Source organism: Arvicanthis niloticus, chromosome 10 (genome assembly GCF_011762505.2).
Source record: "Arvicanthis niloticus isolate mArvNil1 chromosome 10, mArvNil1.pat.X, whole genome shotgun sequence".
Lineage (NCBI taxonomy): Eukaryota > Metazoa > Chordata > Mammalia > Rodentia > Muridae > Arvicanthis > Arvicanthis niloticus.
In genome coordinates, this window is record NC_047667.1 from 49,443,159 (window position 1) to 49,460,214 (window position 17,056).

General features: G+C 38.5%; 1 protein-coding gene across 13 annotated transcripts in view; it reads right to left on the reverse strand.

Annotated features, from left to right (window-relative positions):
- Positions 1-3,187: 3,187 nt before the first annotated feature.
- Prrc2c (proline rich coiled-coil 2C) overlaps positions 3,188-17,056 on the reverse strand; it is a 68,877-nt gene continuing 55,008 nt past the window's right edge. For 6 of the 13 annotated variants that reach the window (XM_076941480.1, XM_034512717.2, XM_034512719.2 and 3 more), the window contains exons 25-35: positions 14,880-15,081; positions 13,121-13,324; positions 12,304-12,416; positions 11,821-11,957; positions 10,782-11,013; positions 10,300-10,422; positions 8,939-9,157; positions 8,492-8,595; positions 8,066-8,192; positions 6,994-7,230; positions 3,188-5,037 (exon numbers count right to left, since the gene is read on the reverse strand). In XM_076941480.1, coding sequence (XP_076797595.1) covers positions 4,783-5,037; positions 6,994-7,230; positions 8,066-8,192; positions 8,492-8,595; positions 8,939-9,157; positions 10,300-10,422; positions 10,782-11,013; positions 11,821-11,957; positions 12,304-12,416; positions 13,121-13,324; positions 14,880-15,081 — 1,953 coding nt within the window. In that variant the 3' untranslated portion in view covers positions 3,188-4,782. Of the gene's footprint in view, positions 5,038-5,491; positions 5,545-6,993; positions 7,231-8,065; positions 8,193-8,491; positions 8,596-8,938; positions 9,158-10,299; positions 10,423-10,781; positions 11,014-11,820; positions 11,958-12,303; positions 12,417-13,120; positions 13,325-14,879; positions 15,082-17,056 lie in introns of all 13 variants that reach the window. The other 7 variants (XM_034512720.2, XM_076941483.1, XM_034512723.2 and 4 more) reach the window with 5 other exon arrangements.

Below are 17,056 nucleotides of genomic sequence, written 5' to 3' on the forward strand. Positions count from 1 at the left end.
AGTCTTTCTCTGATACATTTCTCATTCACCTCTATAGGCCTTAGCCACTGACTCCTCATTCCCCTGTAGTCAGCTTCTAAATTAGGCAGAATTCTTGACTGACATTTCACTCGTTCAATATTTAGATTCAGATCTTGAACTCATAGACTTTTGGAGGGATGATTTTTGCCTTTCCCCCCCTTTACAAATGTATTGTGTTTCTTTGTTAATTTGTTCAAATGTTGTTTGGGGTATCTTTTTTGGCTTCATATGGAATCTTTTTAACTAAAGTTTTCTACTAAGTGCTCTCTCTCCCTCTTCATGCACCTATGCAAGGTGCTGATTGTATTCACACACACCCACTGCTGCCTGGTACACCCTCCCTTTCCTTTTGAACTTCTTCCTCCTGCCTAGTTCCCCTAGAGGAAATAACAATCCCCTCCAGCAAACTTTACGCCTCCAGTTCCACAGGAAGATAGGCACTTATGGGTACCTCCTTTTTTTTTTTTTTTTTAGTGGAAAGTTGAAGAGTCCAGTCTCTCTTATTCACTTGTAGATCTCCATATGGCTTTTTCACAAATTCCCCTCCCCTTTTGTAAGTGAAAGGACCCTCCATTGTCCCAGCCTCATTTAAGCCTTTCATATCTACAGCCCATCCTTGGTATTTCTGTATCACACAATATCTTTCTTTGAGGTTTCAAAGCTCACTATTATTCAGAAGAAAATGAACCACTGTTAACACAGGAACTGAAAAAGTACTCCAGACATTTAAATACAAACAATGATACCCACACTAAGGACAGAAAAACAGCTAAAGTATTTATTGGATAGACTAGGAACTGAAAAAGGGGAACTGCAGATAGGAAAGAGGGAAAGTGTATAGGAAGAAAAATGAAAGTGAAGAACAATCAGCGACAATTTATCCTTAGCTTGTTTACTTGTGGGGGAAACAGAGAGATAAACAATATCTTCTCTGCTAGATACAAACTAGCCAGCAAGAAGGGGCTATTTGGAGCAGTCCTGCCTTTCCTTCCAGCCCTCTGCCACAATGAAAGCTGCTGGACAGAATTCTTGCCAGTGGGTTCCATACACAGATGAGTACAGAACTCCTTCTAAGCTGTTCCCACCAGGGGAGCTGTCCCTTCACAGAGATGCACTCTGCGAACATACTGTGGCTGTAAATGCTAGGGAAGCAGTTGTGCTAGTCTGAGGGTACATGCAGAAAGCAGTCCAGACTGATGGCCCACCTGTCATTCACTGCTGTTCCTGATCCATTTCAGAGGTTGGGCTGCAGTTCTCAGATGGACAATGCTTCTTCTGCAGTGCTAGGACACATCTTGCATTGCTTAATTGTTCTGAGCTGTTTTCAAGCTCCAACTTGGTGCAGTGATTTTTCAGGGAGGCCATTCCTTAGAGTTGGATTTAGAACCCATATAAAAATGCTGAGGCTTCTGTATGTTCTACTTCCTTGGGTAAAATATCTGTTAAATAGATAACAGCAGCAGTCTGCTTAGAAAGGGAAGCTGACATATAGTACATGGGTATTTACACGTGATGGGATTTTTCTTTTTGCTTTTGTTTTTTCAAGACAGGGTTGGAATGAGAGCTAAGGAGAGAGCGGTCACGAAGAGGGATGGTGATGGGACAAGAGCAGCAAGTCTCTTCCTGAGCAATCCTGAGAAACCTGGGATCAATCTTTAGAACAAAGAAAGACCCGTTACTACCTTTGAGGGGTAGCATTATTCTGCATGATATAAAGTATGTATGTATGTATGTATGTATGTATGTATGTATGTATGTATGTATGTCACAGTGCACTTGACAAAGTGTTAGGTCAGATACCAGAGCTGTGAGGTCACAGTAGACTGCTTAAACTGTGAGCTCCAAGTGGTACTGCATGACTCAGGTGATACAGTCTGGATTAAAGGTGCAGACCCACGCTTCAACACTTTGAGGCTGTAACATCTAAGATGGCACCAGTGAGCTAGGGAGACTAACTCATCATCAGTTACATTTTAGCAGAGGACCAGGACTGGGTATAGCTGCTGAGTCTCCCTTTATTTTTCTCCCATGCTTTAAGCCCTGAAGGAGACTCTCTACTTCCAAGTTCTCAGTTACTTGTTTTCCTTGCCTGTGCCTGTGTTCTACCACACCACAGAGCTGGGTAAGAAGTTTCAGGTTCACTTCCGGTGGATAGGCGTTTGTTACCATTTCCACTGCAGACAAGGCAAAAGTATCAGTGGTGTGTTATTTTAGCATCAGCATAGTATGTAACTGGCATGCAGAGACAATGTAAACTATATAGGCTTTCTATCTTTAATGACCTAAAACTCAAGAATTTAAATGTAAGGTTGGAATATAGAAAGTAGTTGGATTAAAGTGACTTTTACTAAGACCAACGTGACATTGACTACAGCTCTTCAACAGGGTTTCTAACCCTCTCATCACTTCTCCTATTCCCGAGAATAAGCCAGAACGTTTAGAAAACCACAGACCTAAAAGCTTAGTCAATGTCTTTGAATGTTTAGGAACCACAATACATCCAAAGATACATACATTATTGATGCAGTGACTGGCTCTCCTAAAACTGGAAGACTTCCGTCTCACATATAGGAGTAAACAATTAAAATCTCCCTGAGCTTTGCCAACTCAGTAAATAATGTTAATGACTATGAACATGCTAATGAGAATACTAAAAAATACACATTCAGGTCTACTTTTGGTCTTTCCATTTATATCCAAGAATGTTCAGACGTTCTTCCAATTGGCAGTTTAAAACAAGATTGATCTTAGATTTTTCTTATTGGACTCTCCAATTCTAGGCTGCTCCCTAACCCAGATTTCTCTGCGTAGGCCTGGCTGTCCATTCAATGGCCCAGAACCCCTGGGATGACAGGCATGCACTATCATGTGTGTCTCCCTAGGTTTTCTCCAGGACAAGGCCTCACACAGTCCAAGATGGACCTCAAACTTGCTACCTAGCTGAGAATGACCTTTAACTCCTGATCATCCTCCTGCTTCCATCTTGCAATCAAAGTCTGATCATCCTGAGAACAGGAGCCATAAATACTACCCTCCTCAACACCACCTCTGACTGAACACATTTTAAGGTTCTTAAGCTCAGGGCAGTCCTTAGCTCTTGGCCGTGGCCTTTGGCACATTAGCAGGCTTTGCTTCAGATTTTGAAATAAATTAAAAGTTCCAAGACTCATTATTTAGAGAATACTTTATTAGTTTTTGTAATCAAACCCACGTAGATAAGACCTTACATATTTAATACAGTGCGTTACCCCTGTACAAATGGAAAAAAAATTAAGTTCAACATTTCTAGACCAATATGGCTGTTAATTTCTGTACAATGCCAACTCAACACAGTAAACTGGGATACTTTTTTCCAAAGTTGACAGCACAGCTAAAGTTTCCAAAAATTCAAATTATATATGTATATATATATATTTATATTTATATAAAAAGACCAATAATAGCAGTATGTTATGCATCAATAGCAGCAACAGCTTTTCAAGGTTCTGCAGTCATTTGAACAAAATTGAAGAGACATCCAGCACACTCCATTAAAAAAAAAAAAAAGTAAAAAACAAAACCCCAGAAAACAGCACAGTTCTGTTACTCTTGTGGTACCTGGCACCATTTTTTTTTTTTTTAAATTAGTTTCTCAATCATCATCTGGAAAGAAAACATTCTGAGCAACATCATTAAAAACAGCTTTGATAAAGCACAGTCACTACTACGTATCATAAAGCAGGTACAAGCTATTTTACATTCACAGAGGTATGATACAGTACTGTCCTACGTCTATAATACTAGAGGATACAATTTAAAAGGCATTATTTGAGACTTGATTCTACTTTTCCAGCAGAGGGCCCAGAGGATGGTGTGACACAGCTCTGAAGAAACACACTCTTAGATAGGATTTCCTTTCACTAGTGGCACAGTTCTAAGGACTCATTCTCTCCATGAATGTCAGCTAAAAACCGTTATTAAAAAATGAAATATCCCTAAAACAAAACTGTATAACCACTGGATTCATGTGAAGATGACCTAGCGGAGACGAGCTAGACCTCACCTTACCAACACGTTATCAAATCTGTTATGTGGTGAGACCTCCAAGGAAGGAGATGCCAAGTAGGACTTCAAAGCTCCGGACCACAATCAAACAGCATCATTTTAAATAGAAGCAGAAGCCATATGTTGCTCATCTGAATATACTCAAAGAATGATGACATCAATATTTAATCATCTGCTCACTCATCCGGGAAGAAGGGGAGATCAGTTACTACTGTACTTTATTGTGTTCAACCAAATCACCATGTTACAAAAACAGCAAGCTGCCATAATAAAAAATAAGGCTCCTCTATCCAGCACCAGTTAGCATCACTTTACTTTCAAGCCTAGAAATGCCACAGACACATCCAAAGAACACGAGGGAGCAAAAGAACCACAGCTGATGTATTAATGGGACCGCCCAGTGTCCAGCTGAGCTACTCCGTGGTATCACTCTCCTCCACTTCTGGTGTTTCCTGCTCCTTAGGACTAAACTGTACGCACTTAACAGACTGGTCGCACAGTTGTATATAAACCGACTGAAGATGCAAATGTTACACAGGAGGTGCGAGCCTGTGGAGCCTCATTGAAACTGGTGTAGCAGCTCTGTCAATGTAAAATGCTCTGTGCCCCTTGTGTGTCTCACAGGATAATGTCACAGATCACTTTACCCTTGTGGCTGCTGGCATTATTTGACTTCACTTTCCCTGCCCCCCCAACCCCCCCAATAAACCACAACCTTTATGATTTTGTTTCTTCGGTTTTGATCGCCTGAGGTTTGATTGGTCCAGTTCTAACAGGTTTGGTGGTTATGGTGGGTGCAGGGGGTGGCTTTTCTTCTACTTTTTCCTGACAGGTGCCAGGAGGGTCACTCAGAGTTTCAGGTTTACTTGTATCACTGTCCACTTTCTGGGCTTTGCCTCCTATCTGTTTGCTCTGTTGCTGTTCAGAGAAGAACCGCTGCGTGGACTGAAGAACCTCTGCTCTCTGCTTTGCCTTTAAAAATAAGAAAACAAGAACTGAAAATACTGCAACATTACCATTACCAAAGCCTGTCAAATCAATCTCAGTTCAAATTTTTGTACCAATCACAAAAATCAGTTTTCCCTAAGTTTGTTTGGCCCCATTGATCTTTCAGTTTTTAATGCATAGGCTTCTTCCTAGCTCTGAAAATACTCTATGTGATTTAAAAAACAAAAACAAAAAGAAAAAAGAAACCTGAAACAAGACCACCCCCCCTCCATCTTTCTAGCTTCTGTTCTCTTATCAACAACAAAATACACACTGCTGCTGGTTCCTATCTGTTTTGGGAACAGCTCACTAATCCCAAACTTTATTCGGGGAGGCTGCTTGCAAAATCTGAAAACATACATGTAATACTTAAAACTTCTAGTTATCAATATGTGGTCTACAATAAAATGAAAAGGAAGCACTTATATTGTGGCATTACCAACACCTAGGACCAAATGTCTTGTGGCTGAGTCCTCTTCCCACAGCTCTCTTCTGCAGGGGAAGAGCATCAGAAATTAGTAACTACAACTTCACTTGATCACTAAGTTCTGATAGCTCCTACCACATTCTGTGCTGGTCAATAATCTCAGTTTCAATGACAATGTGCCCCAAAGAATATACTTACGTTAATCTGTACATTATAGTATAGTGTTATACTATATCCAACTAAACTTAACTTTCTACTCCTTTTGCACATAACAAAAACCACAAGAACTCCTTCATGTTCTACACGTAAACCTCTACTACCTAAAAATCTAAAACAATTTAAGAAATTTATTCTCTCCCACCCCATTAATATTATCATGTTCTAATGTCATTTTTAACCTAAGAATGTTTAAAAATCAAGTGGCAATTAGCCAGGAGCAGATGGCTAGCTACACAATCTGCAAAGCTTTTAGTGCTAGTACTTTTTAGTAGTAACAAACAGATGGAAACCTTAGGCACACAGCCTAACAAAATGTCATAGGAGGTCTCCTTAAAGGGTAACCTTTAAATTGGATTACTCAGCTTTAGAAACACAAAGGAACTTTAGTTAGTTAACTAAATTCTTTAATAGTATTATCACAAGTATGTTTCTAATTCAGAGTAAAGCATTACTGTGCATATTCCCCTGCTTGTAAGCACTAAGCTTTTCTCTGTTCTAGTCTAATATATGTAGTGATAAAACAAGTAAAACTGCTAAGATTCTTAAAGTCAACCGTAAAGTAAATACAGAAACAAACTCAGCTGGTTGCATAGGCAGACGGGTGAGAATCATACTAAGAACTGTCCCCACACAGACTCCTGGTGGCCTCAGCAAACCCATGTTTATTAGTGCCTTTTACCATGAAGGATCCCAAAGTGCCTTTCTGAGTTCTTCATCTATAATTGCATTCTGAACTATAGCCACCCCAGGTGGCAGGCAAAAAAAGGATGTGGAAAGTTTAAGATGAAAATTACTCAAATGATTTCTGAAGGAATAAAAATCACGGTAGCTAACATGTCTTAACCAATTCCAGAATTCACATAATTATGATTATGTATTAAGTTGGGTGGGGGAGGGAGGGCAGGGAGGAATGAAAAAAAAAAAAAAAGAAAATAAAAACAAGGTATCTGGTAATAAACCATCCATATTACTTTCTTTAGTATTTAAAAATACTACATCCAAACTCAGCTCTCCCTCAAATACTTATTTCATAAGCAATTCATTTGAATATAGTTTAAAATGTTAATTTGTTTTCTGACTATAGTGGCAAAGCAATGGGAGGGGGGTCATAAAAAGGAGGAAAAGGTAAGGATGGAGGGAGAAAAAAAATGGGGATCTGGGACGAATAAAAGCAGTTAGCTTGGTTAAGTCTGGTAAAGACAACGAACTCCTGGATACAAGGCTGTGGGCCAGAGGCATTTCAGACAGGGTTCGAGACAGACTCTTGCTCTGTTGGCCATCAACACTGTACTAACCTTCATATCTTGTTCAGCCTTCAACGCAGCCTGGGCCTGATTACCTCTGACTCCAGATAGTGATCCACAAGGACCCCTGGCTACATGTGGCAAACGAGCATGGCTCATGAGGCCTGTGGTCAGCGGAGGAGGCATCTGACTGGCCAGTGCCATTGGTGGCCTCTGTACAGGCGCTGGGAAGGTGTTAGTATGTGGGGCTCTTACCAATGGAGGGACCAGGTTAGGCTGAGAGAGAATCTGAGTGAAAAAAACAAAACATACAACATTGAACTGTTAAAAAAAAAAAAAAAAACAAAAAAAAAGAAAAAAAAGAAAAAAAAAAAAAGAAAGAAAAAGAAAAAAGCCAACTAGACCAGGTTGGCTTATCCCAGAGTAAATCTGTGCCCATTTTGCCAGTGAAAGTTTTTGGATCGTGCCATTCCATTAATAAGGACAAAGAATAAATGGGCCATGCTTACAAAGTTTAACAGAAAAATTAGGCAAAGCATGCTATGGCACTTCAGGTGGAAACTCTAAGGGTGAGACAGAAAGGGACAATTGTAGAAAAGCACACTTCTATGCTAAACATACTCGGAAGGTACGGTTACAGTAACTCAACAAATGTGTTCCTTAGGAACCAATTCTAGTCTGCGAGTTACTAATCTTAACCAGTCTTCAATATGATTCAGCAGTGGGAGGCGAAACACATATACCTACACATTATTTAAAACATCCTGAAAAATCTTACTTCACCTGTGCAGGTACAAAACCCAACTGTGGGCCTGGGACTTAAGCACTGGGACCCTTCACTGAAAATCAAACTTCTTCCAAAAGGACAAGAGGAATGGGACTTCAACAGTCGAGCTGTGTGGGGAATCTTGAGTATTTCTAATGTCTGCTTTGAAACTGAGCCACTATCGCATCTGTCTATTTATATCTGAGCATCATACATTCACTTTTTAAGACCAGACAAGTTTTCACTCAAAGGTGTACACCATAACTGCTCACCTACGTTATGGTTATAAAGCCACAGCCTTAGTGGGATTAGCCATCATTTACAAACACTGTCCTCACCCCCCTCGGTTCTGCCTACCTGGGGTGCAAACTGTGCAGGAAACGGCTGTGCCATTCTCACTGTGGCAGGGGCTGACTGGAACTGTTTCTGATAAACAATGCTGTTCATTTTGCTAGACTGGCTGTTTGGACTTGTTGATGTAGCCCTTGGAAAAGAAGTCACTGGTTAGTAAAGTAGTGCCAGGTGAACAATGCTGTTAGACTTCAAAGTCATTTATTTACTTTTGGATTTTCATCACATTTAGTGGCTGAACATTGTAATGCTATTAAGAGCGGCAAAAGAATATTCTTAAAATACGGTGCTAACATCTTGGATAAAAGTAACAAGTCTCAATAACTTCTGCTTAACATAGGTTTGGTAATACCTTAAGGGTTTTAACAACTGAATTTTAAAAATTTCAAATTATTCCATAATTTTCAAAGCAAATCTAAATGTCCACCTTACCTGAATGGACTAGATGTTGGTGTGGTGCTTCGTCCACCAATTGGAGGTGTTCCTGGTTTGATATCAATGCCACTCCCAAAGGCTTTTAGTTCCATTTCAGACATCTGAAAAAAGAAAAAGAAAAAGGAAAAAAAAAAAAAAAAAAAAAGCCCAATAAAGTAAAGTTAACATTCCTCTAATTCTGTCAGCAATGTGGTGTGATTAATCAATGCCATATATATAATGGTTACTTCTTCACCCTCAATATGGAGGTCAAATCAGTTCTCTCCTTCTTCCATGTGGCTTCCTGACATTAAACTGAGGTCTTAGGTCTTGGTAGTGGGTGACTTTACCTGATGAGCCATCTTACAGCCCTTTCAACACAGATGTAACATACACACATCTATCTCTATTATCGGACACCCACCAGCTGTACAGCCTCATGTACACTAACCAAATCTCACTTACTTTTCCTGTGGCTGCCATCATGCTATGCTGTGTTCCAGCAGGGATTAATCCTCTGAAAGGCTGGCTTACTTGGGCAGGCCGGCTCAAGCTCTGAGCCTGAGCTTGTGGGGTTGTGTGCTGTAACTGGGGCTGAAGTGTCTGAGGCAGAGCAATCAGGGGTTGTCCTGTAGATCCAAAATTAGTCAAGGAAAGCTGGGATGCTGGTAAAGGTACTGTAACCTAGAAAAGACAGCAAAAAAACCCTGTAACCATTTCCATGTAATTATTGTGTGCGCGCATGTATCTACATATATACCAAGAGAGATCTTCAAATAATTTTTAAATTAAAAATGTAAGTAAAATACTTTAAAATATATAGTATATACCAACCTTTATGTAAGTAACTAGCTCTGTTTCCCACCCCACCCCTCCTTTAGGAGAGGGTCTCACTATGTAGTCCTGACTGGTTTGAACTCACAGAGATTCATTTGCCTCTGGCTTCCAAGTGATAGGATTAAAGGTATGACCAGCCCCCCCCCCCCCCAACTATCTGTTCTTGTATTAGAGGTATAACAACAATATGTGGCTTTACATAGCTTAACAGGCAAAGGTCTGTCTGGAGAAAGGTGGGATTTGGTGGCTTCATTATGTTAATTATAGTGAAGAAACTGTATAACTGAAATAGTCACTAACTTTGAAGATACCCAGAGCACAAATCAAATACCAGAAAACATACACTTAAAATAGCTCAAGTTCCCCTCACCAATATTTCTATATTATTTACAGGTTTGGTCAAATTGGGGTTTTGCAAGTAAAAGGTCTTTTTTTAGTTTTCACACAAACAACTCTTACATCTTATCAATAAGATGATATTAGGAACTATCATTCCTTATAACAGCAAGCCAAAGGATTAATGGCTTGCTTCCCTTCTCTAAGCCTTCTATCACACATAATGTCAGAAGAGAGCATTCACTTTTCATTGCAAAGTCCAGTCGTACCCATGCATTTAAGATGCTGCCTTAGTGTTACATTACAGTAACCACCTTAGAGTCGACCTTTACTTCTAACACTCATGGGCATATCATGTATTATATTTTTGAATATATGAGTTTCAAATATCCATATTCACGAATTCCTTTTATATAAAAACCCAGCTAAGAAAACTAAGTAAACTAGAATGAATTAGAGGCAGACGTACAGTGAGGAGGAGCTGGCTGTTACACAGCTTCAAGTGGAAGCACCGTCCACTCCTAATAGACCTAACGGGAGTCCCAGCACACGCCAGTGTAAATTCGAAAATCACCTCCTTTATCTTGGTTCTATATAAACGTCAAAATAACAAAACAATACAAAGAATAATATAGAAAATTGAGGAAATTTACCATGCCATAGTTTACCTGCTGGAGAGCACTTGGTGATTGGGCAGTGTTATAAAAATTTGTCTGACCAGGCTGCTGTACTTGTCCAGAGTAAAGATTTGAGGCTTGAGTAAGATTTGCTCTTGCCTAGAAAAATTTACAAGAAACAAGAAAAACTGAGAAGCAAGTCCCATGTAATTTGTATCAACATTATCATCTTAAAAGGGAAGTTCATAGCCAGGCATGGTGGTACACACCTTTAATCCCAGCACTCAGGAGACAGAAGCAGGTGGACCTCGAGTTCAGAGGCCAGCATGGTCTACACAGAGAAACCCTCTTCAAAAAACCACAAACAACAAAAAAGGAAGAGTTTTGTTTGCTTTTTATCCCCATTATATCTTTTACTATTTACCTTGTGCAGATTTTTTTCTTTGTAAGTTATAATTATGGGCCTAAAAGAATCTGGATTTAAAAACTTAGAGCACCACAAGTAAGCACAGCCTTACCTGAAGAAGATGTGTATCAATCAGCTGAGAACTTCCTAGTCCTGATGCCTGTCCCAGCTGATGTTCATATAGTATAGGGATGGGCTGAGTATTTGAAGTCTGCTGAAAGGCAAGACCCGATTGTGCCTTGGCAAGTTCCTGGTGCTGGACAGCTGGAAAGTTGTGGATAGCTGTACCAGAGAGAACCACAGAAGGCTGGGAAAGACTGCTTTGCATAAAGGCTGGCTGCGATCTACAGAAAGTATAAAGCAGGAGAAGGTCATGTTATATATTAATTATATTTAGAATGTGAAAATCTTATGCCCCAAATAACCAAGTACTCTTAAATCAGTAATTAGGTAGGAAAGACAAGGTCTTTGATCACTTGTTTCTAGATTAACTCCTGTTTGCAACAGGCCTCCAAATGCAAACATTTGAGGGAAATGCCCACTCTTGGCAACGAATAGCTTACATGTTACTTTTTAATTATTATAATTATTTACATTTTACATGTTCTCTACAAAACTGAGTCAAACCTAGTTTTATTTTTGGTGACATTACACATATAGTCTTGATACAAGTATTGAACAAAGTAAAGCTTCTTGTTTAATTGTTTTGAGCAGGATTTCACTTTACGACCCAGGATGGCCTTGAACTCAGTTCAAGCAGGTGGACCTCGAGTTCAGAGGCCAGCATGTTCTACACAGAGAAACCCTCCCCAAAATCAGAAACAACAAAAAGGAAGAGTTTTGTTTGTGATCCTTTTTGCCTCTGCCTCCTGAGAACTAAGACTCAAAGTGTGAGTAACCATACCAAGACAGAATAGCTCTAATTAAGATAGTTCATGGGTCATGAAAATTCTAATCTGAACAAAGTACAAGAACAAAAGAAACCAAGGCATAGTTGAAATCACCAGGCACAGGCTTGAAAACTATAATGTACACACTTAATTAGTTTGTAATATAATAATAGGGTTTGGGGAAAAGCAATTAGCACTATATACTACATAATCTTTCATGTTTTATTAAAAATTATAAAAATAACTTTTAAGGCAATTTACCTATATGGTTGAATTGAAGAACTGAATAATTCCTGAGCCTGGGAAACAGCAGGCCCCGCCCCCAAACTCAGCTGGGCTTGATGCTGCCCTTGCAGTGGGGCATAGATAGGGATTGGAATCTGCTGAACTGATGTTGGCTGCAATGTAATAAAAAAAAATGCACATGTAAATAGGCACGAGCTTCATATACACAAATCACAAGATTGGGAAAAATAAAAACAGATTCCAGACATAAAAATAAGATTTATAAGTATGTATCAGCAACCCTTTAAAACCAATTTTGTTTTTAACCTATGACTTACTGCCAATATACATTGGTATATTAAGCTTGGTAATGCGTGAATCAAAAACTTCTCCGAGTTTTGCTAATAATAGCCTATCCGAGGTAATTCAAAGTGGATTTTAACTTAAGTTTATCTAATACTAAAGCCCAAGATAGAAAAGCCATAGAAGTATCAAAAAATACAGGATCAGGATGTTTACCTGCGAGAGACCAGGTTGGAAGCCCTGCTGCTGAGCCAGGGATGGTGGAGCCAATCGTGCATGCTGGGTATTGAATAAATGACTGGTATCCATATAAAAGGCTGGGATTTGAGCTAGACCATTAGGAAAAACGAACAGTATTATCTAAGTCTCAGAATTTTCCAAGCAATAAACCAAATTACTTAGAGCAGTTAAAAAAAAAAGATTTTCTAGTTGATTTTAAATGTGAGTATTCTGAAAGTCACTGAAAAAGTATAACTGTAAAAAGATACAAAATTTCTAGTAGAAAAGTGCATGTAAATAAAACATTGTAAATTTCGTGCCACTGGGTCATACAAAATAAATGCTCTCATATATTCTCAATTAGCTATGTACTGCTAACATTTCACACACAAAACGAACCTGACCCCTGAACCAGCAAATCCACTCCAATATTAAACTATGGAGTAGAGTAGGAAACCACTGAAAACAATTAGCATTTAGTGATTAAAATGCTTGGTATAGATTTTAAACATATTTTTACACATTTTCAACAAGCAATTTTGATGCAGATAAGAATCAAGATTCCTATCTATAATTACAGTCAATATAGATTAAACTTGTCAAAAATGTAGTAGATTAAAGTGGAGACAGACACACACACACCCCTTCTAAAAGTCTCAGAATTCTTGTCATGGATGGAAAGGATTCAAACATAGAGAAGTACATTTGGAAAAAAAAAAAAAAATCTAAGCACTGAAAGAGTCAAGAGAAGAGAAGAAAAGAGCACACAAATGTACATTTTCTAAATTCCTATAACCAACCCTTGAAATCTTACCTGCTGCGGACTGAGACACATAAACTTGTGGACTCTGCTGCTGCTGTGCAATAAGGGAAGGCATACAGCTTAACTGTGAAAAGTGACTTGCAGAAGGTAGGCTGCTGGTCTGTAATTGTTGGGGTTTTACTTTACAAATATTAGGAGGGTCCGATGTGGTTGTAGATTTTGTACTCAATGAAGAGGTAGTGTAAGTACCAGCTCCTGTATTTGAAGAAAGGAGAAAAATATAGCATGTTCATTCTTCATACCTATTATGTCTTCTGATTCTATGGTTTTCATGGGTTTTATCTATATTCAGTCTTCAAGTAGCCAAAGATCAAAAATATTTGAGGGGGGTTGGAGTGTCTCGGGCTAGCATTATAAAGCGATATGGTAGCAATGCCTGTCATCCTAGCCATGTTACTGCAATCTCCATACACAGGAGGTACAGGACAGGCAATCTTATTCTCACCTATAGAGTTCCAGGAACACAGGCAACCTTGTCTTGAAAAGGGAAGGGGAGAAAATCATGTCAATATCCTTGTCACTGTTTGGTCAACAATACACCGGAGACAATTAGCTTGACCTGAAAACAGGTCACTGGATTCCAAAGAAAGACCTAGAAACTTTTCAAATCATCCTACCGATCTCCTGTTTTAGACCAATTCCCACTAAAGTAGAGGAATTCAAGCTAGTCTAAAAAATGGGCAGTGGGGAATGACTGGACAAGTTTTAGAGAAAAAAAAATGTAATTAAGGCGCTATCTGGTATGACATTACAATGCAGGAATCATCTCTAAGGTTTTTACTTTCATTTTCTTTTCTGAGACAGTGCCTTCATAATTGTCTAGGCTGGCCTTAAATTTCCAATCTTCCTGCTTCAATCAAGCAAGTGATGAGATTATGGGTGTACACTACCATACCCACTTTGGGGCTATCTAAAATATACCTATTAAAGGTAATAGAAAAACTGCTACAGGACAGCCCAAACACCAATGGTGGGGTAGACTCTTCAAATTAGTGTAATATGGCAGAATATGCAAAAGCAACACCATAATCACCAAATAAACAAAGCAAGTAAATTCTGAACAAGGTATACTTCTATTCACTGAAAAGGTATTTTCAGGGAACACTGTGAAAACCTGAAATAAAATATGTTTTTAAACAGAAGGAACATGGTTAAGTAATGAGTGAAAGGGATGAACCTTCCTACAAGTTAAGCATTTGAAAACATTTGTCATTCTTTAAGAACTACAAACTTCTAAGTAAGGAATGACAGTTTCTTCTAACTCCAATCTTTGACAAAATTTCCCCTGGCACCACTCAAACAGTAGTTACACTATCTACCTAACTTATCATTAGAAAATATAACTTATTCATTAATACCTTTAAATCAGACAAACTGAACAAGAATCATTTAAAAGCTATGGGAGTTTATATTCTGAACTGTGTTTAATTACTGGGGTATAGTAAAATTACAAAAGGGTGAGCTTCATATAAAAATTTTGAAGACAGAATTTTTCTCAATGAGGGAGGATTTGGCAAAATCTTTCCTACTAAGCAATCAATAAAATAGATATTATTAAAATTCTGAGACACAAATAAAAGGACAAGTAAGAAAAGGGGAGTTTTCATAAAGTATTTTTCTTCTGCTTAGGGAACAGCAGATCACATAAGCTGGTGGCGCAGTTCAGTGGTATGGTGATTGTCTAGGAAACATTAGGCAACCAGCTTCACTCCTCAGTGTCTCAAACAAAAAGGTATACCAGGCAAGCTACCTGACAGCGATGCTGTAGGAGTGACTGATGCAACTGGGATCTGAGGCATTGATGCACTGGAAAATGAGCTGTAACTAGCAGTGCTTGGTCCACTGGCACTGCTGCTGACTCCACTCACAATCGGAGGTGCTGTAGAAGTTACTGGGGACCCCTTTTCCCTTAAATTTGGAGAATTTTCCCATGCCTTTCGTGCAGACTCCATCTGCAATAAAATATACTTCTGTTAAAGCAAACAAAGTAAAAAATAAGAAAAACCAACAGACCACATCCTTTATACCCCAGTAGATAGATTCCAAATAGTGTCAGCTTGAGTTTTCAAACTTTCTACCCAAAAGGTTATTATTTTTTTTAAAACAGAACTTTCTGAAGGCTTTGGGAAATACACATTGAAACACAGCTGAAGCACTTATCAAAAATCAAATGGCCCCCTCTTCCCTCCCTCCAGTGTAATAAAGAAGAATGGTTCCTCCATGGGACAGACTTAACGCTCTGCCTGTTGTCAGAAATGGTCTTAGGAAGCACTGCCCCCCTCCTGTTCCTTCTTTTTAAACCATTATTTCTCAAACACACATGGTGATGTAACAGGGCAAGTATCTTATTTGTGGCCCTGCTACACATGGACTTTCATGTCTTAAAAGACAGAATTAGATCTTTAAAATGGAGCAGCAGTGTCCACTGACTTTCAGATAACAATAATGCCCGCCATACACGCAACTACATTTTTCTAACTGTTATGTTTAAAAAACTAAAAACAAAAAGGCAGTATTAATTTGGTTAACAGACAATTCAAAACAATGTATTTATAACTGAAGTAATAATTGATATAACACTAAGACAGTTTTCTCTAGTTTGCTTTCACTGTTTCACTGTGGCACAGACTGGCCTTAAACTCACTGTGCACTGAAAGATGACTTTGAACACTGACTCTTGCCTTCATCTCTGAAATTTACACAGATGTCACCTCACCTATTTCTTAATCAATTTCCGTTTTTAAGATTAAAATTTCAGATGGAGATCTCTTTCATTTTCTCTTCAATTTAGATCACATTTCAATTTAGACCCACTATTGTTCAAATGTTGAATAATTTTATGTGTCTAGTGATTTCTGAATTGAAGAACAGAGCAAGATTCTACCACATATGGAGGCAAAAAGGTTCTTAGTATTACCAGAGAAAATATTGTGATGAAAGGTAAACCCAAGATAATCTCTAAGATGATTTGTACGGCGGCACTTTTCCTAGGTAGCATCTTTAATACCAATAACAAACAAATTTATTAACCCTTTAAATACTAATTTCTAAATTTGTTTTTAAAAGATTTTTTGGGGTGGGAGGCATTAAAGATAGAGTTTCTCTGTATAGTCTTGGCAATCCTGGAACACACTTTGTAGACCAAGCTGGCCTAAAATTCAAAGATCTGCTTGCCACTGCCACCATCACCTGGCAATTTCTAAATTTTTAACCTACCTTAATAAGTATCTCATCATTTCCTTTTCAAAATCCATACTGCTCATCATTTCATCTATGCAGACCACCATAGTTAAACACTCAAATTGTAAGACTCTTATGTTTAAGAACAAATATGTATTTCTCACACTCACTATGCCATTCAAGTGTATTTAATTTCAAAATAAAAGCTGTGGAAGGTAGGGTGGGACTGGAACCACAACTGCATTCCCCCAATTTGTAAGGTCCTTCCCAAGTCCTGGACTAGCACCTGCACAGAGGCCTCTATTTTGAGCTTATTCAGGATATGTATGTAACTCTGGTATTTTAGCTGAGTTGTTCATCAGTTGCTCTGAAGGATGGAACCCACAGCCAGAAGTTTGTGGTATCACCTCCATCCTTTAAAGAATAGCTGACATTTCTGCTTAACTTCAGATGGAAGACGGCTCATATCTAGGAAATGCCAACTTTTGATCTTTAGTCTGTTGATAATAACTGTAAATCTAAACAAAACATCTTGTTGGGAACTTAATAGAAGTTATGTTAACCATTGTAACAGTAACCTGACATTTTGAGGTTAGAGATTATTATCTATTTATATATCTAGCTTGATTTCACTTCTTAACCAGCAAGAAAACTGTCTTTGGAAATTCAAAGATATAACTATTTTACATGCTGGCAATAACGCCCATATAGACCTTTTCTGCAATTAAATATTTTTCCAAGATGAAA